The following is a 26,442-nucleotide window of genomic DNA, read 5'->3' as shown; positions in this document are numbered from 1 at the left end:
CTGTCGCTACTCCAGTCATGGTATTGCCCACAAACTTGGATACAAAGCAGAGTTTCCTCAACACTACCTGTCGCTGCTCCAGTCTTGGTATTGCCCACAAACTTGGACACAAAGCAGAGTTTCCTCAACACTACCTGTCTCTACTCCAGTCATGGTATCGCCCACAAACGTGGACACAAAGCAGAGTTTCCTCAACACTACCTGTCGCTGCTCCAGTCTTGGAATTGCCCACAAACATTGACACAGAGTAGAGTTTCCTCAACACTATCTGTCGCTGCTCCAGTCTTGGTAATGCCCACAAACTTGTACACAAAGCAGAGTTTCCTCAACACTACCTGTCGCTGTTCCAGTCTTGGTATTGTCCACAAACTTGGATACAAAGTAGAGTTTCCTCAACACTACCTGTCGCTGCTCCAGTCTTGGTATTGCCCACAAACGTGGACACAAAGCTGAGTTTCCTCAACACTACCTGTCGCTGTTCCAGTCTTGGTATTGCCCACAAACCTGAACACAAAGCAGAGTTTCCTCAACACTACCTGTCGCTGCTCCAGTCTTGGTATTGCCCACAAACTTGGACACAAAGCAGAGCATCCTCAACACTACCTGTCGCTGATCCAGTGTTGGAATTGCCCACAAACTTTGACACAGAGCAGAGTTTCCTCAACACTACCTGTCCCTGCTCCACTCTTGGTATTTCCCACAAAGTTGGACACAAAGCAAAGTTTCCTCAACACTACCTGTCGCTGCTCCAGTCTTGGTATGCCCACAAACCTGTATACAAAGCACAGTTACCTCAACACTACCTGTCGCTGATCCAGTCTTGGAATTGCCCACAAACATTGAAACAGAGTAGAGTTTCCTCAACACTACCTGTCGCTGCTCCAGTCTTGGTAATGCCCACAAACTTGTACACAAAGCAGAGTTTCCTCAACACTACCTGTCGCTGTTCCAGTCTTGGTATTGCCCACAAATGTGTACACAAAGCAGAATTTCCTCAACACTACCTGTCGCTGCTCCATCTTGGTATTGCCCACAAACCTGCACACAAAGCAGAGATTCCTCAACACTACCTGTCGCTGCTCCAGTCTTGGTATTGCCCACAAACGAATACACAAAGCAGAGTATCCTCAACACTACCTGTCGCTGCTGCAGTCTTGGTATGGCCACAAACTTGGTCACAAAGCAGAGTTTCCTCAACACTACCTGTCGCTGCTCCAGTATTGGTATTGCCCACAAACTTGGACACAAAGCACAGTTTCCTCAACACTACTTGCCGCTGCTCCAGTCTTGGTATTGCCCACAAACTTGGACACAATGCACAGTTTCCTCAACACTACCTGTCGCTGCTCAGGTCTTGGTATTGCCCACAAACTTGGACACAAAGCAGCGTTTCCTCAACACTACCTGTCGTTGCTCCAGTCTTGGTATTGCCCACAAACCTGGATATAAAGCACAGTTTCATCAACACTACCTGTCGCTGCTCCAGTCTTGGTATTGCCCACAAACCTGGACACAAAACAGAGTATCCTCAACACTACCTGTCGCTGATCAAGTCTTGGTATTGCCCACAAACGTGTACTCAAAGCAGAGTTCCTCAACACTACCTGTCGCTGCTCCAGTCTTGGTATTGCCCACAAACCTGGACACAAAGCAGAGTTTCCTCAACACTACCTGTCGCTGCTCCAGTCTTGGTATTGCCCACAAACCTGTATACAAAGCACAGTTTCCTCAACACTACCTGTCGCTGATCCAGTCTTGGTATTGCCCACAAACTTGGACACAAAGCAGAGTTTCCTCAACACTACCTGTCGCTACTCCAGTCTTGGTATTGCCCACAAACTTGGACACAAAGCAGATTCCTCAACACTACCTGTGGCTGCTCGAGTCTTGGTATTGCCCACAAACTTGGATACAAAGTAATGTATCCTCAACACTACCTGTCGCTCCTCCGGTCTTGGTATTGCCCACAAACTTGGATACAAAGCAGAGTTTCCTCAAAGCTACCTGTCGCTGCTCGGGTCTTGGTATTGACCACTATCCTGGACACAAAGCAGAGTTTCCTCAACACTACCTGTCGCTACTCCAGTCATGGTATTGCCCACAAACTTGGATACAAAGCAGAGTTTCCTCAACACTACCTGTCGCTGCTCCAGTCTTGGTATTGCCCACAAACTTGGACACAAAGCAGAGTTTCCTCAACACTACCTGTCTCTACTCCAGTCATGGTATCGCCCACAAACGTGGACACAAAGCAGTTTCCTCAACACTATCTGTCGCTGATCCAGTCTTGGAATTGCCCACAAACTTGGACACAAAGCAGAGCATCCTCAACACTATCTATCGCTGATCAAGTCTTGGAATTTCCCACTAACTTTGACACAAAGCAGAGTTTCCTCAACACTACCTGTCGCTGCTCCAGTCTTGGTATTGACCACAAACCTGGACACAAAGCAGAGATTCCTCAACACTACCTGTCGCTGCTCCAGTCTTGGTATTGCCCACAAACGAATACACAAAGCAGAGTTTCCTCAACACTACCTGTCGCTGCTTCAGTCTTGGTATTGCCCACAAACCTGGACACAAAGCAGAGTTTCCTCAACACTACCTGTCGCTGCTCCAGTCTTGGTATTGCCCACAAACGTGTACAAAAAGCAGAATTTCCTCAACACTACCTGTCGCTGCTCCAGTCTTGGTATTGCCCACAAACCTGGACACAAAGCAGAGATTCCTCAACACTACCTGTCGCTGCTCCAGTCTTGGTATTGCCCACAAACCTTGACACAAAGCAGAGTTTCCTCAACACTACCTGTCGCTGCTCCAGTCTTGGTATTGCCCACAAACGAATACACAAAGCAGAGTTTCCTCAACACTACCTGTCGCTGATCCAGTCTTGGTATTGCCCACAAACCTTGACACAGAGCAGAGTTTCCTCAACACTACCTGTCGCTGCTCCAGTCTTGATATTGCCCACAAACCTGTATACAAAGCACAGTTTCCTCAACACTACCTGTCGCTGATCCAGTCTTGGAATTGCCCACAAACCTTGACACAGAGTAGAGTTTCCTCAACACTACCTGTCGCTGCTCCAGTCTTGGTAATGCCCACAAACATGGACACAAAGCAGAGTTCCTCAACACTACCTGTCGCTGCTCCAGTCTTGGTATTGCCCACAAACCTGGACACAAAGCAGAGTTTCCTCAACACTACCTGTCGCTGCTCTAGTCTTGGTATTGCCCACAAACGTGTACACAAAGCAGAGTTTCCTCAACAGGACCTGTCGCTGCTCCAGCCTTAGTATTGCCCACAAACTTGGACACAAAGCAGAGTTTCCTCAAACTAACTGTCACTCCTCCAGTCTTGGTATTGCCCACAAACTTGGACACAAAGCAGAGTTTCCTCAACACTACTTGTCGCTGCTCCAGTCTTGGTAATGCCCACTAACCTGGACACAAAGCAGAGTTTCCTCAACACTACCTGTCGCTGCTCCAGTCTTGATATTGCCCACAAACCTGTATACAAAGCACAGTTTCCTCAACACTACCTGTCGCTGATCCAGTCTTGGAATTGCCCACAAACCTTGACACAGAGTAGAGTTTCCTCAACACTACCTGTCGCTGCTCCAGTCTTGGTAATGCCCACAAACATGGACACAAAGCAGAGTTCCTCCACACTACCTGTCGCTGCTCCAGTCTTGGTATTGCCCACAAACCTGGACACAAAGCAGAGTTTCCTCAACACTACCTGTCGCTGCTCTAGTCTTGGTATTGCCCACAAACGTGTACACAAAGCAGAGTTTCCTCAACAGGACCTGTCGCTGCTCCAGCCTTAGTATTGCCCACAAACTTGGACACAAAGCAGAGTTTCCTCAAACTAACTGTCACTCCTCCAGTCTTGGTATTGCCCACAAACTTGGACACAAAGCAGAGTTTCCTCAACACTACTTGTCGCTGCTCCAGTCTTGGTAATGCCCACTAACCTGGACACAAAGCAGAGTTTCCTCAACACTACCTGTCGCTGCTCCAGTCTTGGTATTGCCCACAAACTTGGACGCAAAGCAGAGTTTCCTCAACACTACCTGTCGCTGCTCCAGTCTTGGTATTGCCCACAAACATGGACACAAAGCAGATTCCTAAACACTACCTGTCGCTGCTCCAGTCTTGGAATTGCCCACAAACTTGGACACAAAGCAGTTTCCTCAACAGTATCTGTCGCTCCTCCGGTCTTGGTATTGCCCACAAACTTGGACACAAAGCAGAGTTTCCTCAACACAACCTGTCGCTGCTTGGGTCTTGGTATTGCCCACTAGCCTGGATACAAAGCAGAGTTTCCTCAACACTACCTGTCGCTACTCCAGTCATGGTATTGCCCACAAACATGGACACAAAGCAGTTTCCTCAACACTATCTGTCGCTGATCCAGTCTTGGAATTGCCCACAAACTTGGACACAAAGCAGAGCATCCTCAACACTACCTATCGCTGATCATGTCTTGGAATTGCCCACTAACTTTGACACAGAGCAGAGTTTCCTCAACACTACCTGTCGCTGCTCCAGTTTTGGTAATGCCCACAAACTTGTACACAAAGCAGAGTTTCCTCAACACTACCTGTCGCTGCTCCAGTCTTGGTATTGACCACAAACCTGGACACAAAGCAGAGTTTCCTCAAAACTACCTGTCGCTGCTCCAGTCTTGGTATTGCCCACAAACCTGGACACAAAGCAGAGATTCCTCAACACTACCTGTCGCTGCTCCAGTCTTGGTATTGCCCACAAACGAATACACAAAGCAGAGTTTCCTCAACAGTACCTGTCGCTGCTTCAGTCTTGGTATTGCCCACAAACTTGGACACAAAGCAGAGTTTCCTCAACACTACCTGTCGCTGCTCCAGTCTTGGTATTGCCCACAAACGTGTACACAAAGCAGAATTTCCTCAACACTACCTGTCGCTGCTCCAGTCTTGGTATTGCCCACAAACCTGGACACAAAGCAGAGATTCCTCAACACTACCTGTCGCTGCTCCAGTCTTGGTATTGCCCACAAACCTTGACACAAAGCAGAGTTTCCTCAACACTACCTGTCGCTGCTCCAGTCTTGGTAATGCCCACAAACATGGACACAAAGCAGAGTTCCTCAACACTACCTGTCGCTGCTCCAGTCTTGGTATTGCCCACAAACCTGGACACAAAGCAGAGTTTCCTCAACACTACCTGTCGCTGCTCTAGTCTTGGTATTGCCCACAAACGTGTACACAAAGCAGAGTTTCCTCAACACTACCTGTCGCTGCTCCAGTCTTGGTATTGCCCACAAACTTAGACACAAAGGAGAGTTTCCTCAACACTACCTGTCGCTCCTCCAGTCGTGGTATCTCCCACAAACATCGACAGAAAGCAGGTTTCCTCTACACTACCTGTCACTGCTCCAGTCTTGGTATTGCCCACAAACTTGGACACAAAGTAGAGTTTCCTCAACAGGACCTTTTGCTGCTCCAGCCTTAGTATTGCCCACAAACTTGGACACAAAGCAGAGTTTCCTCAAACTAACTGTCACTCCTCCAGTCTTGGTATTGCCCACAAACTTGGACACAAAGCAGAGTTTCCTCAACACTACTTGTCGCTGCTCCAGTCTTGGTAATGCCCACTATCCTGGACACAAAGCAGAGTTTCCTCAACACTACCTGTCGCTGCTCCAGTCTTGGTATTGCCCACAAACTTGGACACAAAGCAGAGTTTCCTCAACACTACCTGTCGCTGCTCCAGTCTTGGTATTGCCCACAAACATGGACACAAAGCAGATTCCTAAACACTACCTGTCGCTGCTCCAGTCTTGGAATTGCCCACAAACTTGGACACAAAGCAGTTTCCTCAACAGTATCTGTCGCTCCTCCGGTCTTGGTATTGCCCACAAACTTGGACACAAAGCAGAGTTTCCTCAACACAACCTGTCGCTGCTTGGGTCTTGGTATTGCCCACTAGCCTGGATACAAAGCCGAGTTTCCTCAACACTACCTGTCGCTGCTCAAGTCTTGGTATTGCCCACAGACGTGGACATAAAGCAGAGTTTCCTAAAAAGTACCTGTCGCTGCTCAAGTTTTGTATTGCCCACAAACTTGGACACAAAGCAGAGTTTCGTCAACACTACCTGTTGCTGCTCCAGTCTTGGTATTGCCCACAAACCTGGACACAAAGCAGAGTTTCCTCAACACGACCTCTCGCTCCTCCAGTCTTGGTATTACCCACAAACTTGGACACAACGCAGAGTTTCCTCAACAGTACCTGTCGCTGCTCCGGTCTTGGTATTGCCCACAATCTTGGACACAAAGCAGAGTTTCCTCAACACTACCTGTCGCTGCTCCGGTCTTGGTATCGCCCACAAACTTGGACACAAAGCAGAGTTTCCTCAACACTACCTGTCGTTGCTCCGGTCTTGGTATCGCCCACAAACGTGGACACAAAGCTGGCTAATCCATCTTCCAAATCATTGGAATTCAATGTAAAAAGAAGTGGCACCAGCACTGAGTTCTCCCGAACACCACTGGTCACCGTCAGTCAACCAGAAAAGCCACGCTGATATCTTTCCTGCAATGTCATGGGTTCTTATCTTGCTTAGCAACCTCCCATTTGGCACCTTCTGAAAGGTGTTCTGAACGTTCCAGTAGAATGACATTCACTGACTCTTATTTATTTGCTTTCTTCTTGAAGAATTCCAATAGATTTGTCAAGCAAGATTTCCACTGATAGAAACCATGCTGACTGACATCTGCTTATTTTATTATGCGTTTCTCAGTGCTCTGAAACCTCATCCAAAACATCTTGTCAAACACCAAAGTCAGACGAATCAACCTTTATTTCCTCCCTTCTTAAATGGTTGCACTTGTTGGCTTTCATCAAACTGACGCTTTTCCTATTGACAAGACGTCAGGGTTGTTTGGGATGTTATGTACTGTGACACAAATTTGAACTTTCAAATGCAAAAATCTTTTCAATCATGTAATGGAAATGCATATTAAAAGCAGACAATCTCCGAAGCATTCTGAGAGTCCAAATCTAAGAAATACGTTCAGTTTCCTCACAGATCAGCCCAAAGCTCACTGAACATTGAGAGGTGACCAGAAGGTAGATATCCCCATGTTCTGACTCCTGAGCGATGTAAATTTGAATCTCAAGGACCAAGTCCTCTTGTGACACAGTCTGCAGTTGCCTGGATCATTTCTCATTTCATTTATTCATTCCTGACCAGGCTAGAAACATGGACAAAATGCATCACAGCCAATTGACAGTATTCTCTTGGTGCTGCCCCCCCTCACCATCATTAATTGGTTCGAAAGGGATTGTCTCCCTGATGTTGAACTCGAGGACTCTAGTCTCCTCTAAACATCCCTCCTCTCACTTCTGCTCTGCCTTCTGGTAATTGACATTTATACCATGGGTAAACTGATTATCTCCCCATCTCTGCCTCTTATCAATGTATAAACTTCTATCAGGTTGCCCCTTGGCCTCCCAATCTCCAGAGTAAACAACTCAAGTTCCTTGTAGATAATACTCTCCAATCCAAGCCACATCTGGGTTCAGCACTTCTGCACCCTTTCTAAAGCCTCCACAACTTTCCTGTAATGGGTCAACCAGAATTGCACAAAATACTCCAAATGTGGCTTAACCAAAGTTTTATACAGCTGCCACACAACCTCAGAACTTTTATACTCAAGCCTTTACTGATGAAGGCATGCATGCCACATCCTTTACCATCCCATCTATAGAGTTGATAGTTTCAGAGAATTTTGGATCTGCACCTCAAGATCCCTCTGCACATCACTGACTCTTTGCATCTTTCTGACCAACCTGTCCATCTTCCTGTACAGTAAATGGCTGGAAAGTTGGGAACAATGAGAAGGTGAAACTGGAAGTGGAACAGTCTAAGAGATCCTTATTCTTTTTAAACATAAGGGATCTGAAAGCATCATAAAAGGTTTGTGGCACTTTCCACTAATTGAATTTTGAGCAAAGACCGAGTCCAAATACGGTATCAGCAAGTGAGAAAAGGATTTATAGAACTCCACTGGAAATCCATCTGGACCAGGGTTTTTGCTTCCCTCATTGCTGGAAGGGCCATTTTGCTGAGATGGAGAGATGCTGTCCCTCCCACTCGACTCAGTGGTTGTCAGGATGTGCTGGCATGTCTGTCTCTAGAAATAATTAGGTTTTCTCCTACTGCAATGGATCTTAACTTTCTTTCTCTTTGGGGTCCTTTCCTCAATTACTTTCAAAACTTGGAGATTAATTATTTTTGTTTTTTTTTTAAAATGACCCTATAGTTATTGTTATGAGTAGTGGACTCCTTAACTTGGCAAGGAGCCTCACAGAGTGGAGTTTGATTCTTAGTTTAGGAATATATGGTCTTTTTTTCCATTTAATATACCTTGTTCATTGTTATTTGATCCTTGTAACTCGATATTAATTGATCATTATTACCATATGTATTTTGCCTATGTTAAAACCAGTAAAAAGACTGAAAACGAAAGAAATATTTGTCCTGCATATGTACTGTTTGACTGTATGTGAGTTACGTCTAGTTGCGTGTCTTTGCACCGAGGACCGGAGAACGCTGTTTTTGACGGGTTGTACTTGTACAATCAGATGAAAATAAACTTAACTTGAATACAGGGAGAGAGTGAATGGGTGGACTTCATAAATAAGGGGAGCTCAGTTTATCATCAAAAAGAATGTACCTACTTACTAAAAATATTGAGATATTATGATTTCAAGAGAGTTGTTGGCCTTGGTATGTCTGGAATCCTGCTCCTTCCAGAACTCAACTGCTGCCCATTGAGAAAAAGCAGAGATTCTGTATGAAACAACTTGGTACAAGAGGACAGAGCCACATTCTCACCAAAGGTACTCTTTGAATGATTTATCTCCAGACACCAGCCCACCAATGCTCCATACAATTACCTCTTAACCACTCAGAATCAAGCATGTTCGTTATTATCTGCAGGAGCTCCTCTTGCTCAATGAGCATTCCTTTGTGAGCACTCATTTGGTCACGTTAACCACTTTTATTTGCAGCCAGTTCCAGCATGGAGTGTTTGGATATGGGTTCTTGCCCTCAGCTATCTGACCAGTAAACTCCCAACATGTGGCTGCATGGTTGTGCCAAGAGAAGATTAGGCAATACCTCACAAGGAGAAAGAGAATCTGAGAGAAGCCAGGAAACCAAAGCCCAACCCTACCTGGCAATGGATTCACACAGAGCCCTCTGAACTAAGGTAAGGCAAGCAAAAACATAATGCTGGAGAAATTCAGCAGGTCAAACCGTGTACTCGATGTAGCAAAGATAGATATAGAACCAATGTTTCGGGCTTGAGGACTTCAATGTTTGACGAAAATGTAGTCAGGCACCATCAGGCAGGATGGTTAGTCTAGCAGTTAGCACAACATTGTTACAACACCAGTGACCCAGGTTCGAATCCAGCCCTGTGTAAGGAGTTTGTATGTTTTCATGATGTCTGCGGGGGTTTTCTCCGGGGGATCCGGTTTCCTCCCACCATAAGTTGGCAGGCATCCAAATATATAGTACATTAAGTACCCTGTTGGACCTGCTGAGTTTCTCCAGCTTTGTGTTTTCACTTCAACCACAGAGTCTGGAGACTTTCGTGTTTTACTTCTGTAATACTGAGGAACTTCCAAAAAGATCAGGGTGATCAGACAAAGTCCAAAATGTTTGTTATGGTGTTTGGCTCCATTTTGCTCATACCTTGATGAAGGACTCAAGCCTGAAATGTTGGTTCTGTATCTTTACCTTTGCCATGTAAAGGACATTGTTTGACCTGCTGAGTTTATCCACTGTTTATTTCACTTCAACCACAGAGTCTGCAGATTTTTGTGTTTTACTTAAGGTAAGGCAAGACTGCTTGCACAGAGAAACATTATTACCTCCAGGACATTAGTACTGAGCCCACATGAAAACAACAAGATTTACACAACTGCTCACAGGAATGCATTGGTGTGTATCAAATAGATGGGACCACAAAAAGACACAGACTGACATTACGAGGCGAGCAAGATGTCAATTCCCACAAGGATAATTACTCTGTTTTTGCCATCTTTCTCATCCAGCTGAGTGAGAAGAGAAAGCTTTAGTTTACCTCCGAGAACCAGAACTCACAGCAGTAAGTCCCATTCCTCACCACAATGGGAATGCTAGCCTAGACCATGGACTCTGGTTCTGTATGGGCAGTGAGAATCAATAGGTCCTTTCATGCAACAAAAAAGCCCGACTGTAAAGTCAGAGGTTTTCCACCCTTACGTTGGGAGACTTACCTTCATGAATGCACCGTGGCCAGCTCCGAGGCACCAACTGTGAACCCTCTCGGGAAAGAATCATCGGCAGAGCTCTGCGCTCCGATGCCTCACATGGATACACAGCCACTGCAAATGACTAGTTAAGGCAGGTTGATGAGTCACAAAGACGCCGTCAGCCCGCTACCCATCTCCCCACTCTCTCGCACCCACTCACCCCTCTCCCTCTATGCCCCCTTCAAGGCAGGGGCAACCAGCGGGAGCGTCAGGGCAGGGGTGGCTGGCGGGAGCTGTCAGGGCAAGGGTAGCTGGTGGGAACAGCCCTGCCAGCCGCTCCAGCACCTCACTAGGCTGCTTTGGCCTTCGGGGCCGCTCTCTACAGCTCAAAATATGGCAGAGCAATGGCTGTCTTCCCTACCCATAATCCTCCATGCAGCTGGAACTGTTCTGGGTAATGCAGAACGGTTCCAGCTGTGTAGGGGATTATGGGTAGGGAAGACAGCCATTGCTCTGGCGTGTATTTATGACGGGTGACGCTAAAGCAACAATTTCCCTGCCTCCAGAAGGTGCTACGAGGTCCCGCTCAACATGAATATGGCACAGGAACAGCCTTTTAAGGCTGCTCTACGAAAGGTAGGTTTATGTTTTCCCTCCGCATTTGTAGCCGGCCTCCAGGTGGAGGCCTGACATGAAAGGGCCTAATGACTTTTTGACCCCTCAGCTGGAAGAGGTGTTAAAGAGATTCTCTATGATGTTACAGCACAGAAGGGCTTAAGTTATTTGGAGAGGCTTATAACTTTATCCCTGGTTGTTGGAGGCTGAGGGGTGGCCTTATAGAAGTTTATAAAATCACAAGGGGTATGGAAGGATAAACAATCATGAGAACAGGACTAGATGGCAGGGAAAAGTGTTAAATTGGGAAAGGCCAATTACAACATGATTTGTCGGGAACGGGAGAGTAGACTGGGAGCTGCTGGCATTGGACAAGTCCACATCTGCCAGATGGCAACGCCAACATACCAACACAAGGATTAAAGACAGGGATGGCAAGGTTCTAGAACTTTGAGACGCGAAACACTGCAAATTCGGTCAAAATGCAAAAGGAAGCATATGCAAGGTTTAGGTGGCTGGGCAGGGCTTTTGAGGAATATAAAGACAACAGGAGACTGCCCACTATCTCTGTCTCGAGTCCATTCACACCATTCATTTTGGTGATGAGCCCAACACGTGGGCTTTATCAAAGGAGTATGAAAACTCCTCATCACTCTGCATTCGGAAAAATTCAAAACTTGCAACACATGATGTAAAATTAAACTCTTCATGTTAAAGAGAGGGAAAGCAACTATTTTATTTCGAACCGGAGCTAAGTGGTGGTTTGGTTGTGATGTTTCATACTGAGACAGAGTAAATTGAATTGGTTCTTTCCAGCAGTGAAGAAGGCTTTTTAGAAAATATTTTATTATTATTAACTTGGAGATACGGTATGCAACTAGCCTTTACAGCCCACCAACACTCGCCGCCCAAATACACTCAATTAATCTACCAACCCTGTAGGTCTTTGGAATGTGGGAGGAAACCCATGAAGACTTGAGGAGAATGTACAAACTCCTTACAGATACCACTGGATTGGAACCAGGGTCGCTGGCGCTGTAACAGCATTGCGCTAACCGCTACACTAACTGTGCCTTCTCAGTGAAACTTCCTGCATTAAAAACATAACCTCTACTGGGCGTTTATACGATATTAAATTCAAAGGACATGTCCAGTGGAATATCTGACTATGAATTAGCTGTGGCTCCAAGCTGCAATCTCACCTCAAGTCATTGTCCCACTTTAGAGACTTAACCAGTAAATCTAGGTGACACTTCAATACAGTACTGAGGGATTGCTGCCTGATAGGTGGATTCATATGTCATGATCAAAGACAGGGTGTTTGCCCCCATTGTTCTGAGACCATTATTTATCCCTCAGCTGAATTTCCTGAGAACAGTTGACCTGGTTTGTTCCCATCTGTGAGAATTTATTGCAACAGCACACAACAATGCCCAACCAACCATTGTGCTTGGGGACTCCCATGGACCCAGCAGCTCGTTAGACAGCTGGATGAGAAGGGAATGAAACATAAAAGTCTGTGGTTGCTGTGACTAGTAAAAACAGTGAGATGCTGGAGGAACCTCGGAGGTCTCACAGTGTCCATCAGAGGTAAAGGTACATAACTGACGTAAGGGAACTTGCTGCAATCATCCCCTCCCCTTTTGACACAGCAGCTGGAAATAAATGGCACATCGCAACTGGTTAATCCAACGCAGGTAAAAATTAAAGCTTCCTTGCTTCGTTTGGTCTACAAAAGTATACTCAGAGACCTATTCTCATTAAAAACAATACCAACTGTTTTACTCACGTCAGCGTTCATAAAATTAAAACACCATCAGAACTTGGCCTCAATTAGCCAAGAGATATTCCACTTCACTATTACCAGGCAGCAGTCCATTTAAACTGACAAGTTTACAGAAACCAGGATCTGATTAGTCAAAGGGAAAAGGAGCTGCACGGCTGCCAGCAAGAAGGTGATGGGGAACAACGTACAAAGAGAGACAGAACAGAGAAATCTGATTTAGAAAGACAGACCCGCAGTTCAGAGCACCTTAAATGTCTCTAAATCCACTTCTTGTGTCGGGGGAAATGCTGCTGAGGGGCAGAAAGCAGAGCAAGAGTGAGGACAGTAGAGAGAAATGGAATTATCACAACATCAGACATACCGATTCAGGGCATGGCTAGAGGTTGTGCCTTTTGTCAGTACGGCCTCGACTGCTTCACTTGTATTTGTTTTAACTGAATCTCAATGAGCAGAGACTGATGTCCTATCACCAATCCACATCTCTGGGTCCAGATGTGGAGACTTCAATTACCCAGCAGCAATGAACTGATCACACGGTGAAATAGAAAATAAACGTATCACTGGGACAATCCTTCCTTGACTTCTGCTGAATATTTTCTTGTTGAAGGAAGTCATCAGGCCATAGGGTCCATGCCAACTCCCAGCAGGGCAATCCATCAATCCCCTGTTTCCTCTACCCCTGTACCTCATTCTCTCTCTTCCTTATGCTCTATTTGTATCGGTGATTTGGAGGGTGATGAATAAATTTGTGCATGACACTGAAACTGGTGTTTTAGCAGAGAGTAAGGAAGGATATCTAAGTGACGTGGACATTTATCCCCTCCATAAATCTTCGTCCGCGAAGCCAAGCCAAAGAAGAAGGAAGGATATCTAAGTTTATGCCAGGATCTGGGATCAGTTGGGAAGGTGGAAGTGGTAGAGCCCTGGAGAGTGTTGTAGAAGTGAGAGATCTTTGAGTACAGGTGCATGAAAGTGAGAACTCTGAAGGCAGCATAAGAAGCAGAAGCAGGCCATTCAGCCCATCAGGTCTGCTCTGCCATTCCATCAGGAGCTGACCCATTCTCCCACTTAGCCCACTCCCCTGCCCTCGCCTCATAACCTTTGATACCCTGACTATTCAGATAAGTATTAATCTCTGCCTTAAATACTTTTAAAGATCTGGTCCACAGCTGCCGTGACAGCAAATTCCAGATGTTCACTACTCTCTTATCTTCGTTGGGTGGGGTTTAAGTGCAAAGGTTGGGACCTTACGATTCTGCAATACAAGGTGTTGTGAGGCCACACTTAAACTGTGTGCAACTCTGGTCTAAAGAGAACAATGTTGGAAGGGGTCCGGAATGGTTGGCGTAGTGGTTAGTGCAATGCCAGCGATCGGGACCAGGGTTTGAATCCCACGCTGTGTGTAAGGAGTTTGTACATTCTCCCCATAACTCCCCACTTTCTGGCTACTGACAGGGAAATCTTCACAAACTGAATTTGGTGTTTGGACAGTCTAAACCAGTGGTTGTCAACATTTTTATTTCCACTCACACACCACTTTAAGTATTCCCTATGTCATCGGTTAGTAAGGGATTACTTAAGGTGGTCTGTGAATGGGAAGGGAAGGGTGAGAATCACTGCTCTCGGCCCAATTGCTACTGAAATATTTTGCTTGAGAAAAATTGTCATTGGCCCAGTTCCTTTGGAGTTATGAAACCATGCATATAACAAGTCAATTAGGTACGATTAAAACAGGGTTTTTCAAACTTTTTTTTTCCATCCACATACCACCTTAAGCAACCCCTTACTAATCACAGAGCACCGATGGCATAGGGAATACTTAACGTGGTTTTTGAGTGGAAAGAAAAAGGTTGAGAACCACTGGTCTAAACTATACTTCCACAATGTCCCCTTAGAAGGTACAACTCCAGATCTTGTGGAAAATCCACCTATGTAATTTTTTTCAGTGTCCCTCAGGTCTTCCCAGAAGGATCTCACCCTTGTACACAGCCAGGTGAAATGGACAAAGGTTCCAACCTCCGCACCACACGTAAAGCACATTTCCAAGATTTCTGGCTTTGAGTTGTGTCATTTTGGCAATGGAATAATTCACAAGAACTGAACTCCACGCAGTCAGCAGATGTGCTCATGTGTCTGCCGAAGGATTTGAAGCAATGACCTTCTAACTCGGGGGCGAGGCTGCTCTCCACTCAGCCTGGCTGGCAACTGGGAGATTAAACTGCAGATATGATCTCAAGAGGGAAGAAAAGCAAAGCAAATAAAAAAAAGTCTCATCCTGCTTCACTCCTGCTGCTCAAAGTCGAGAGGAATCTCTATTACGGTGCTACGTCAGCTCAGTAACCTGATATTTTTTTTTACCCTGTAGGTATTCATCGGATTTTCTGTGTGGTCTATTTTCATCTCTCATTTGGACCCCTGGAGAAGCTTCAGCAACATCAGAGAATAACAAGGTGAGTCAGTACCGGGAGGGCACATGCCTCATGCCTCAGCTCATTCACTGTATATTTCCAGACAAGGATTGTAAGCATGCAGAGTGCCAGAGTTGAGCCCAGATTAAAGGCATCAGTAAAAGACCACACATGCACGAGCCGATTGTTGTGTGTGCTCTACACATCACTTGGAAGCTGAGTTTGTGATTCATCATTTCACACTGGATCCACTCACTCCTAAATGACTTTTCCTAGCTGCAAGCCAAGGCAGCATTGGAAATAATCCTCCCAAGCTGACTGCAAGAGTGACACTTCCCATGCCCGCTGCAAATGTTGACAATTGGAGGCTGTCCACTAGTCTTGGCTGGACTGCAGCCAAAGTTGCTGGTTGCTGGTTGGCAGCAGGGGCAGGTGGACCCACGTCCAAACTAGGGAGGATATGCAGTGTTGTGCTCTGTGCATGGGGATTTCAGCCAGTCAGCCAGCACAGAGTAGCACTCCAACTCCCAGCACTATGGCACCATCTCACACCAAGTGGGACACATTGGGATGGCCTGCAGCACTGGCTGGGAGAGTGTTGGCCCCATTGGGATGGCCTGCAGCACTGGCTGGGAGAGTGTTGGCCCCATTGGGATGGCCTGCAGCACTGGCTGGGAGAGTGTTGTTCCCATTGGGATGGCCTGCAGCACTGGCTGGGAGAGTGTTGGCCCCATTGGGATGGCCTGGAGCACTGGCTGGGAGAGTGTTGGCCCCATTGGGATGGCCTGGAGCACTGGCTGGGAGAGTGTTGGCCCCATTGGGACAGCCTGCAGCACTGGCTGGGAGAAGGGGGGAGTGCTGGTCCCACTGGGATGTGAACAAGTAGTTTTCACATTCCCACCCTCTTGAACCTTCTGTGAATTGAATGAAAGTCTCTTCCCCCCTATCATTGAGCTGCCAGCTGAATTGGTAAATGGATTTGACATTTAAGAAAAATTTGGACAGGTACGTGGATGGGAGGCGTATGGAGGGATATCGTTAGTGGGATGAAGTAGAATAATAGTGCGGCACAGACTAGAAGGGCTAAAAGGCCTGTTTCTGTTCTGTAGTGGTCTCTGATTCCCTTGTCAAGGAACTTGATCCATTCTCTTCATGCCTCATGTTTTACCTTTCAAACAAATCTCCTGGAAGTCTTTTCAGTTCCAAATAAAACAACCTCTGCCTTTACATCCCAATTAATCTCCTCTTCACACTCTCAATGGTAAGGATCTCCTTGCTGTGCCGATCATTCTGCGGAATGATTCATGTGGCATACTGAGGGTTCCGTGAACGATGCCAGTCTTTGCTCCACTTCCAGTGTAAGTGGGCCAGAGTTAGAGGTAGTGAGAGGAGGCTTTGGCTCAAGAGGCAGAAATGAAAGGAAGATTCTGGAGAGAGTTCATTGTTATTCACTTTCTGACCTTGTATTTGTGCCAAGGTAGAATAGTCAGAACGGCCAGAGAGTGAGTGGAGAGTTCATCCAATGGGATGTGGGAATTCTGGGAGATTTGCACTCTCCCCGACCACTACATCTGCACAAGGTCCATCGAATTGCAGCTCCCTACAGACCGTGTTAGAGAACTGGACCTGCAGCTCGATGACCTTCAGCTCATATGGGAGGATGAGGAGTTTATAGAAAGGCACTACAGGGAGGCAGCTACCCCGAAGCTGCAGGAGGGAGGCAAGTGTGAGACTGTCAGAAGAGGTGAGGTGAGGAGGCAAGTAGAGCTGACACTTCTTTGCCCATTCCTCGCAATAGTTCGCTTTGGATATGCCTAGAGGGACGACCTATCAGGGTAAAGCCGCAGTGATGGGGTCTCTGTTGATGAGCCTGGCCCTGTGACTCAGAAGGGAGAAAAGAAGAATGGTAGTGATAGGGGATTCAAAAGTCAGAGGGGTAAAGAGGAGATTTATGGACACGAAAGAGACAACCGGATGGTTTGCTGCCAGGGTCAAGGACGCCTTAGATTCATGGCATCCTGGAAAAGGATGGTGAGAAGTCTTGGTATGTATTGGTAACAATGACCTTGGTAGAAAAAAGGATGAGACCCTGATGTGAGAATACAGGTAGGAAACTGAAAGAGAGGACCTGAAGGGTCGTAATCTCAGGATTGCTGCCTGTGCCACCCACCAGCGAGGGAAAGAATAGAATGATATCGTAGATGAAAGTATGGCTGCATGACTGCAGCGGGAGCAGGGTTTCAGGATCATTAGGATCTCTTCCGGGGAAGTTATGATCAGTACAAAATGGATGGGTAACACCTGAACTGGAGAGGGACCAATATCCTGGCAGAGAGGTTTGCTTGAGCTGTTGGGGAGAGTTTAAACTGATTTGGCAGGGGGAAGTGAACCAGAATGATAGAGCAGAGAAATATAGCAGATGGTGGAAGGATTGATGTAATGAGTCTGTGAGGAAGGACACGCAGTGGAGGGAGCATAAATGTAGTCAGAAGGATTGAAATGTGTTTATTTCAATGCAAGAAGTACGAGCAATAAGGAAGATATACTTAGAGCAGGGATCAATGTGTGGAATTACAAAGTCCTGGCTGTTACAGAGACTTGGCTGATGCAAGAACAGGATTAGCTAGTTAACTGGGGTTTAGATGTTTGAAAAGGGATAGTTAAGGGAGTAAAGAGGGAACAGGGGAATAGCATCACTGGTTAGGGATAGGATCACAGCTGCAGAAAGGGAGGATGTTGTAGAGGGATAATCAGGAGTGGGTGGAAGTCAGAAACAGGAAAGAAGCAAATCTCTCTATTGGGAGAAGTCTGTAGGCCCCCAAATAGTCCTCAGGTCACTGAGGAACAGATAAGTAAGCAGATTTTGGAATGGTGCAAAACCAAAAACAGGGTTGTTGTTATGGGAGATTCAACTTCCCCTAATACTTCCTCTTCCTCCTGTCTGCAAGTGGGTTAGAATGTCAGGGGTGTCCAAGAAGGATTCCTGACACAGTGCGTGGACCAGCCGACTAGTGGAGAGGCCATACTGATCTAGTACTGGGTAATAATCCTGGTCAGGTAAGACCTCTCGATGTGGGGGGGGGGGGTGGGGAGGAGAGGGGTTTCGGTGACAGTGACCACGACTCCCTGAGCTTTAGCAATATCTATTGACAAGGATAAAAGCAGACAAAAGTGGTAAAGTTTTTAATTGGGAACTGCCTAATTACAATAAGGTAGGAAATGGGGAGAGTAAATTTAGAACAAATGTTCTCAGGCAAATGCACAGATGTGGAGAATGTTAAGGGACCACCGTGCGGTGGTTCTGGATAGGTTTGTCCTTCTCCGTGGTTGACAAAGAGGTGAGACAGCTAATTAAGAGGAAGGAGGAAGCAGACACAGGCTTAGAAAGCAAGACAGGAAGAGCTCATGAGAATTATATGGTCGCCATGCAGGAGCTTAAGAAAGGAGAGGGCCCTTGGTCAATGTGAAGTCAGTATAGAACAAGTTTATGTTCTGGAGCATGTTGAAGTGAAGAAATAGGAAGTGCTGGATCTTCAAGACGTTTGGATGGATAAACCCCGCTTTACTAATACTTTACGAAAATTCACTTATACGAAGAAACCAGTGTTCACTTTTGCCAAGAAATTATAATAGGTTTATAATGGGTTTTCGCTTTTACGAAAATTGTCTCCAATAGAAGTCATTAGGCATTCTTTATGAATTTTCATTTTACGAATGATTTCTCAGGAACCCTCTACCTTCGTAAAGCGGTGTATACCTGTATACCCCAGGTTACTAAAGGAAGCGAGGGAAGACATGGCTGGGGCGTTGGCTGTGCCATTGCATTCTCCCTGGCCACAGGGGAGGTGCTAGAGGATTGGAGAATGGGGAATCTGGTCCTCTTGTAAATAGGGAGAATTATACATCAGTATGTCTTACGTCAATGGTGGGCAAATTATTGGAGAGGATTCTTAAGGACAGGATTCATAAGCATTTAAAGAAGTCATCGCTTTGTGAGAGGCATGAAGTATTTGAGGAAGTAACAAAAGAAACTGATGAGATGGTAGGGAGGTAGATGTGATGTATATGGATTTTAGTGAAGCCCTTGACAAGGTCCCCCATGGGAGACTCATTCGGAAAGTCATGAGGCAGGGATCTGTGGAACCAGAATTGTCTTGCCTGTAGGAATCAGACAGTAATAGTCGATGGAATGAATTCTGCCTGGAGCTGACTGACGAGTGAACTTCCACAGGGCTCTGCTCTGGGACCCCTACTCTGTGATTTTTAGGAACAACCTGGATGAAGAAGTCGAGGGATGGGTCAGTAATTTTGCAGATGACACAAAGGTTGGAGATGCTATGGATAGTGGAGAAAGTTGTCATAGGCGACAACATGATATAGACAGGATGCAGAGTTGGGTGTAAAAGTGGCAGATGGATTTCAATCCGGAAACGTGTGAGGTGAATGCATTTTGGAAGGTCCAACTTGAAGGCAGAATACAGGATTCTTAATCGTGTGGGAGAACAAAGGAACCTTGGGGTCCAAATCCATGGATCTCTCAAGTTCACCAGGCAGGTTGATAGGTGTAAGGTAAAACATCATGAGATGGGAATGTGTAAGGAGTTACCCTGTGCAGGGCTGTAACAAGAAGGGGAGGTGTCCTTGTACTCCTGTTAGGTAAAACATCATGAGATGGGACCGGAGAAGGAGTCACCCAGTACTAAGGAGTAACAGAATGCATCCTTGTACTTACAAGATAAGAGAGACATTGATGGATTGAGAGGCAGGAAGCTAGCAGGGAAAGGATAGCAACAGTTTTAGTCATTGGACAAGTAATGATATGATGATGTTCTAAGCACGTATCCAAGGGTATAAAAAATCACCATTTTGCTGATAACGGCAGAATGCATTCTCCGACTAACATGTTTAGTTGCAAGTGTTACAATCCGGTAATAAAGAACAAAGAACCCTGATTTCGACTTAGTCTGGTGTTTGTCTCACTCATTCATGAACAAAGCAGACCTAACATAGGGTAGTTAAGAAAGCTTCAGGTCACCTGTCCTTCATTCGTCAGAGGATTGAGTTCAAGACTCATGAAGTAATGTTGTACCTCAATAAAACTCTGGTCAGACTGCACTTGGAATATTGTGCTCAGTTCTGGTCACCTCATTGCAGGAAAGATGTGGATCCAGAAGAGATTTATCAAGATGTTGACTGGTTGGGAGAATGTGCCTTAGGAGACAAGATTAGCAGAGATAGGGCTTTTTTCTTTGGAGAAAAAAAAGACTGAGAGGTGACTTAGTCACTGTGACCGTCCGTTGATTTTTTGTGCCATTCCTCCAAATACCCTTGACAATAGAGGTTCAAGGTACCAGGAATATTTGGGCTATGAGAGAATGAGGGAAGTAGTAGATTCAGCACAGACCCTCATTCTGCTAGCTCCATGGGGTTGAGGAGACCCCATCTCAGTCAGGCTAGTACAGTCCTGAGGCACCGTCACAGTTATCATCCCACAAGTAGATCAAACCTAATCTTGTCTCTGCAACAGCTCACATGGTACCAAAGGATTACGATGTAGCTGCACGCTACCTGCACGCACGCACGCACGCACGCACGCACGCACACGTAGTGTAGTCAGGTTGAGCTCTGAATTTTTATTAGGGCTCAGGCTCCACTTTTGTACTTGCACTGTTCCTGCTGTGGCCCCCCTTGGCTGACGTCACAACATACATAACATGTTCCTGCGTGCGGGTACTTTCCTGGGAGGCCGCGACAGCCCAAAAAATGGGATCGAATTATATGCTGAAATATACAGTATCTCCCAGTGTCCCTTTTGATCAGCCCACTGTGTTAGTAATGTTCTGCATAGATCATGTGTGGAAAAAGCTACAATCGTGTGAACTGCAGCAGTCAGCGTGAAGCTCACATTCACTTGACATCTGCAGAGGATATGGAATGCAAGAGTTTGGGGGAAGAAAGGATTTGGACAGCTGCCTTACCACATCTATTAATAGATTCCACACAGCCACATGGTTCACAGTGTTGCACAGTGACAGACCCATCACCACCAGTTCTGTACCTCCATGTTAAACAGTGGCAGCCTGGTTCCCAACAGTACTGTACCCCAGTGTTACACTGTACCAGACCCGTCCCCACCAGTACTGTACGTCAGTGTTACACAGTGACAGACCCATCCCCATCAGTACTGTACGTCAGTGTTACACAGTGACAGACCCATCCCCATCAGTACTGTACCCGGTGTTACACAGTTACAGACCCGTCACCACCCAGTGTTTCACTGCAACAGACTTGTCCCCACCAATCCAGTACCCCAGTGTTACACAGTGACAGACCCATTTCCACCAGTACTGTACCCCAGTGTTACACAGTGACAGACCCGCCCCATCAGGGCTGTACCTTAGTGTTACACAGTAATGGACCCGTCCCCACCAGTACTGTACCCCAGTGTTACAAGGTGACAGACCCGTCCCCACCAATACTGTACCCGAGTGTTACAAGGTGACAGACCCGTCCCCACCAATACTGTACCCGAGTGTTACACAGTGACAGACCTGTATCCACCAGTACTATACCCCAGTGTTATACTGTAACAAACCCGTCCCCACCAGTAGTGTACCTCAGTGCTACACAGTAACAGTCTTGTCCCCACCAGTACTGTACCCCAGTGTTACACAGTAACAAACCCATCCCCACCAGTATTATACTGCAGCTATACTGTGACAGATCTGAACAATATTGGGTCTGTACCTGAATATCATGACGTTCAGTGTGCTCTCTTCCCAAGTAACTTGTACAAATTGTTTTATTGCATGAAGAATGTGAGGTTTGTGAGAGTTTTTGCAGCAAATGGCAGAGCCTGAACAACTTACAAACTGCTGGAAGAACTCAGGAGGTCAGGCAGCATCTGTGGAGGGAAATAGTCAATCCTTTGGGTTGAAACCCTTCATCAGGACTGGGAAGAAAGAGGGCAGAAGCCTGAATAAAAGGTCAGTGGAGGATGAGGAACATGCGCTGGGAGGTGAACGCAGGAGGGTGGGGAGTGTGAGCTAGAGAAAGGCCCGCACCTCCTTTCCTCGAAAGCGGTGGACACCCGTCAGCTTGATTCGCTCGTGTGACTGGTACTTGAAGCTCTCAGATTTGCCGAGTGCCAGGTTTCAAAATAAGACAAAGTTCAGGTCATCCGTTTACTTACGTGCTGCGTCAGGAGGTTGATGTGAGTTGATGATGAGTACTGGCGAGGGGTCTGCTTGGCTGCCAGGCGTTCCAGCATGATGGAGACAGCATCATGGTTCAGATCTTCAAGGAGAATGGATGGGTGATTCCCTCGCCCCTCCACACCAGCTGTGCCTGGTCGTTGCCGCTGGCTCCATCGGGCTCCCAAGCCTAAGGAGAGGGACAGTGCCACGAATGAAGTCCCTTGCTCAGGGTGTACTTGGTAAAGCTGCTGCTTCCCACATCTCATCTGATGGCTTGACCTCCCCAATCGATCAAACACTGATATGATGACACCAGGAGGTGTCAGTATCATCTTTAACCAATCAATGTGTCAGGCTCAAGCCTGCAGAATAGGGAGGACACTTCACACCGCTGGTTATTCAATGGATAGGGGCATGCGGAGAACAACTCCCCAGCAAATAGCATGTGAAGACCTCTTCAAGGCAGCACACCTTCCTGAGAAGGAACATTGTTGAAGGGACACAGTGCTTCTCTACATCGGAGAGACTGGGAGATCACTTTACTAAGCATCTTTGCTCTGTCCGCATCAGTGATAGGGATTGTCCAGTGGCCAACCATTTCAATTCTACGCCCCACTCCCATGCTCACGTCTGTCTGTGGCCTTGTATACTATCCCACCATGGCCACCCATAAATTGGAGGAACAACCCTTGCTTTTACATTTGAGCCCTCTCCAACTGGATGGCATTAACATCGACTTCTCCAGTTTTTGCAAGCCTACCCTCCCCTCTCTATTCACAGAGCCATCCCTCCTCCCCCTGCTTGCTGCTGTGCCCTCCCCTCCCTTATCCATCTATTAGCTCCTGTCTTTCAGACTGTTCCCCTCCCTCCACCATTTTTTTCTGGCTCCAGCCAACTATACCTTGATAAAAGGCTCAGGCCTGAAACATTGGTCCTGTATCTTTGTAATATGAAGTCCACTGTTTGACCTGCTGAGTTTCCCCAGCACTGTGTTTTTGCTGGAGTTCCACATTCCCTTGCCATCACCAACCACTGTGGAATCCCTTTATCATAGGAATCTCCAAGCAAAAGATCATCCCATATTTTACTCACAACTGACTGGGAAAGTAATGATGGGACAGTGTGTGCCCTTCGGGGCCTGCATTAGCATGACGGGGCCTTCCAATGAGACTGCACAAGTGGGATGTCAAGGGCAAATTGCAGGGCAGGGTAGAAACGCAATTCCCAAATCTCTCGCCCCTTTCAAAAACTGTCATCTCCAAGAGATGAGAAAAATAGGTGGAGTTTCAAGAGGCCACTACAGGTATAATTACTGTGACACCATCACACCATGAAATCTCCTTTCAGCCTTTTTTCCAGGTTCAAGTAACTCCCAGTAACTGAAGAGGATACACATGTCAAGTTGGGCGGCACAGTTAGTGTAGCAAAACACACAAATGCTGGAGGAACTCAGCCAGTCTTGCAGCGTCCATAGGAGGTAAAGATATATGACCGAAGTTTCGGGCCTGAGCCCTTCCTGAAATGCCAGTAATATATCTTTACCTCCGATGGACACAGTGAGAGTGGCTGAGTTTCTCCAGCATCTCTGTGTGTTTACTACAATCTCAGCATCTGCAGACTTTGGTTTTTCAGTCCAGTCAGTAGTGGTTAGCACGGTGCCATTACAGGTTCAAACCAATCGTTGTCAGTCAGGAGTTTATAGGTTTCCCCCTTATCGGTGCGGGTTTCCTCGAGGTGCTCTGGTTTCCTCCCACAATCCAAAGATGCAACAGGATCAATAGGCTAATTGGTCAGATGGGTGCATTTAGGCAGGTGTGCTGCATCTCCAATTTAAAGGTTAAATGGTCAGAGTTCACCACATGAACTATTTTGCCTTGCCAATTACGACCAGATCCCACAGACAAATCAAGGTCCTCAAAAGAGAAATTGGCCAATCTGCCCTTCTCACTTGTGATTCTAGACTGGGAGTCACATGCTTACGATCACGGACTTCCTGCCTCAGTGTCCTTTTCTCAGTGTCACTGCCATGGATGATATAAATGAAGGATGGCCAGATGGTCAGGGTGCATGACTGTTGCCCCTTGTCCAGCCACACATATTTGCCCAAAACTGATCACGTCACATGATTTTGTGATAGTGGACACGGTGGTCAGGGTGGGGGTGAAATACAAAAGTCTGCAGACACTGTGATTGTAGTAAGATTGGTTAGGACGAAGAATGAGGGGAGATTTGATGGAGGTATTTAAAATTATTAGGGGTATGGACAGAGTAAATTCAAAGAGGCTTTTTCTACTGAGCTTAGGCAAGATATAGAAACATAGAAGATAGGAGCAGGAGTAGGTCATTCGACCCTTCGAGCCTGCTCCGCCATTCAACGAGATCATGGCTGATCTTAAAGTTCTGTACCCCGTCCCCGCCTTCTCTCCATAACCCCTAATTCCCTTATACTGAAGAAATATATCTAATTCCCTCTTAAATAGATTTAATGAACCTGCCTCTACTGCCCTCTCTGGCAATGAATTCCGCAGATTCACCACCCTCTGGGTCAAGAAATTCCTCCTCATCTCAGTTCTAAATGGTTTGCCTATTATCCTCGAACCATTGTCCCAGTTCTGGACTCCCCACCCCCCCCATTGGAAACATCCCTTCCGCACCCATTCTGTCCAGTCCTGCCAGAATTTTATAGGTCTCTATGAGATCCCCTCTCAATCTTCTAAACTCCAGCGAGTACAATCCCAATTTGCGCAATCTTTCCTCCTAAGTCATTCCTGCCATTCCAGGTATCAGCCTGGTGAATCGCCTCTGCACTCCCTCCATTGCAAGAACATCCTTCCTTAGATAAGGTGACCAAAACTGCACACAATACTCCAGGTGGGGTCTCACCAAGGCTCTGTACAGCTGCAGTAAGGTATCCTTGTTCCTAGACTCAAACCCTCTTGATATGAAGGCCAACATACCATTTGCCTTTTTAACCACCTGCTGTACCTGCATGCTCGCCTTCAGTGACTGGTGCACAAGAACCCCTAGGTCTCTCTGCACTTCCCCATCTCCCAATCTATTGTCATTCAAATAGTAATCTGCCCTCCGGTTTGTATGACCAAAGTGGATAACCTCACATTGATCCACATTGTAGTGCATTTGCCATGTACCTGCCCAGTCCCCCAATTTATCCAAATCACACTGGAGCTTCCTGACCCCCTCTTCCGTGCACACAACCCCTCCTAGCTTAGTGTCATCTGCAAATTTGGAGATATTACATCCAATCCCCTCATCTAGATCATTAATGTAAATTGTGAACAGCTGAGGTCCCAGTACAGATCCCTGTGGCACCCCACTGGTCACCGCCTGCCACTCAGAAAACGAGCCATTTATCCCAACTCTCTGTCTTCTATCTGCCAGCAAGTTCTCAATCCACATCAATACCTTGCCCCCAATCCCATGAGCCTTGATTTTGCATGCCAGTCGTTTATGTGGGACCTTATCAAAGGCCTTTTGGAAGTCCACTGGCTCTCCCCCATCTATTTTACCTGTCACCATCTCAAAGAATTCCAATAGATTTGTCAAGCACGATTTACCTTTTGTAAATCTATGTTGACTCTGTCCGATCCCTTCTCTGCTAAACCAGAGGACATGGGTTAAGGGTGAAAGGGGGAGTGTTTCAGAGGAATTTCTTCACACAGTCAGTGGTGGGAGCGTGGAATGAATCGGCAGCTGAAGTGGTGAATACGGGCTCAAAAATTTTAATATTAAACCAAAATTTGGATAGGTACATGGAAGAGATGGGTATAGAGGGCTATGGGCAGGATGCAGGTCAGTGGGACTAGGTAGATTAATAGTTCAGAACAAACTAGAAGGGTTGTAATGTTCTACGGTTTTAAAAACACAGAAATGATGGAGGAACTCAGCCAGTCTTGAAGTGTCCATAGGAGGTAAAGATATATAACCAATGTTTTGGGCCTGAGGTTTTACTACAGTAGGCCAGGGCTCATGAAGGCTGACTATTTCTACACTGGCTGGTTTTTCACTGGCATTTAGGCAGCTCATGGATTAGATGGCACCACCTTGACAAGGTGCCATCAATGGACAGTGCTTAATCTGGGTTTGAGAAAGCGCATTGGTACATATTCACACAGATTTAAAGAGACCCA

General features: G+C 46.4%; 1 protein-coding gene across 7 annotated transcripts in view; it reads right to left on the bottom strand.

Moving 5' to 3' along the window:
- ttll5 (tubulin tyrosine ligase-like family, member 5) overlaps positions 1 to 26,442 on the bottom strand; it is a 1,011,501-nt gene that overhangs the window by 481,098 nt on the left and 503,961 nt on the right. For all 7 annotated transcript variants that reach the window (XM_069915842.1, XM_069915845.1, XM_069915843.1 and 4 more), the window contains exon 28: positions 22,291 to 22,481. In XM_069915842.1, the coding sequence (XP_069771943.1) occupies positions 22,291 to 22,481 (191 nt within the window). The remainder of the gene's footprint in view (positions 1 to 22,290; positions 22,482 to 26,442) is intronic.

Source organism: Narcine bancroftii, chromosome 2, assembly GCF_036971445.1.
Source record: "Narcine bancroftii isolate sNarBan1 chromosome 2, sNarBan1.hap1, whole genome shotgun sequence".
NCBI lineage: Eukaryota > Metazoa > Chordata > Chondrichthyes > Torpediniformes > Narcinidae > Narcine > Narcine bancroftii.
Note: the sequence above shows the minus strand (reverse complement) of the source record. Positions and strands in the feature narration are given on the sequence as shown.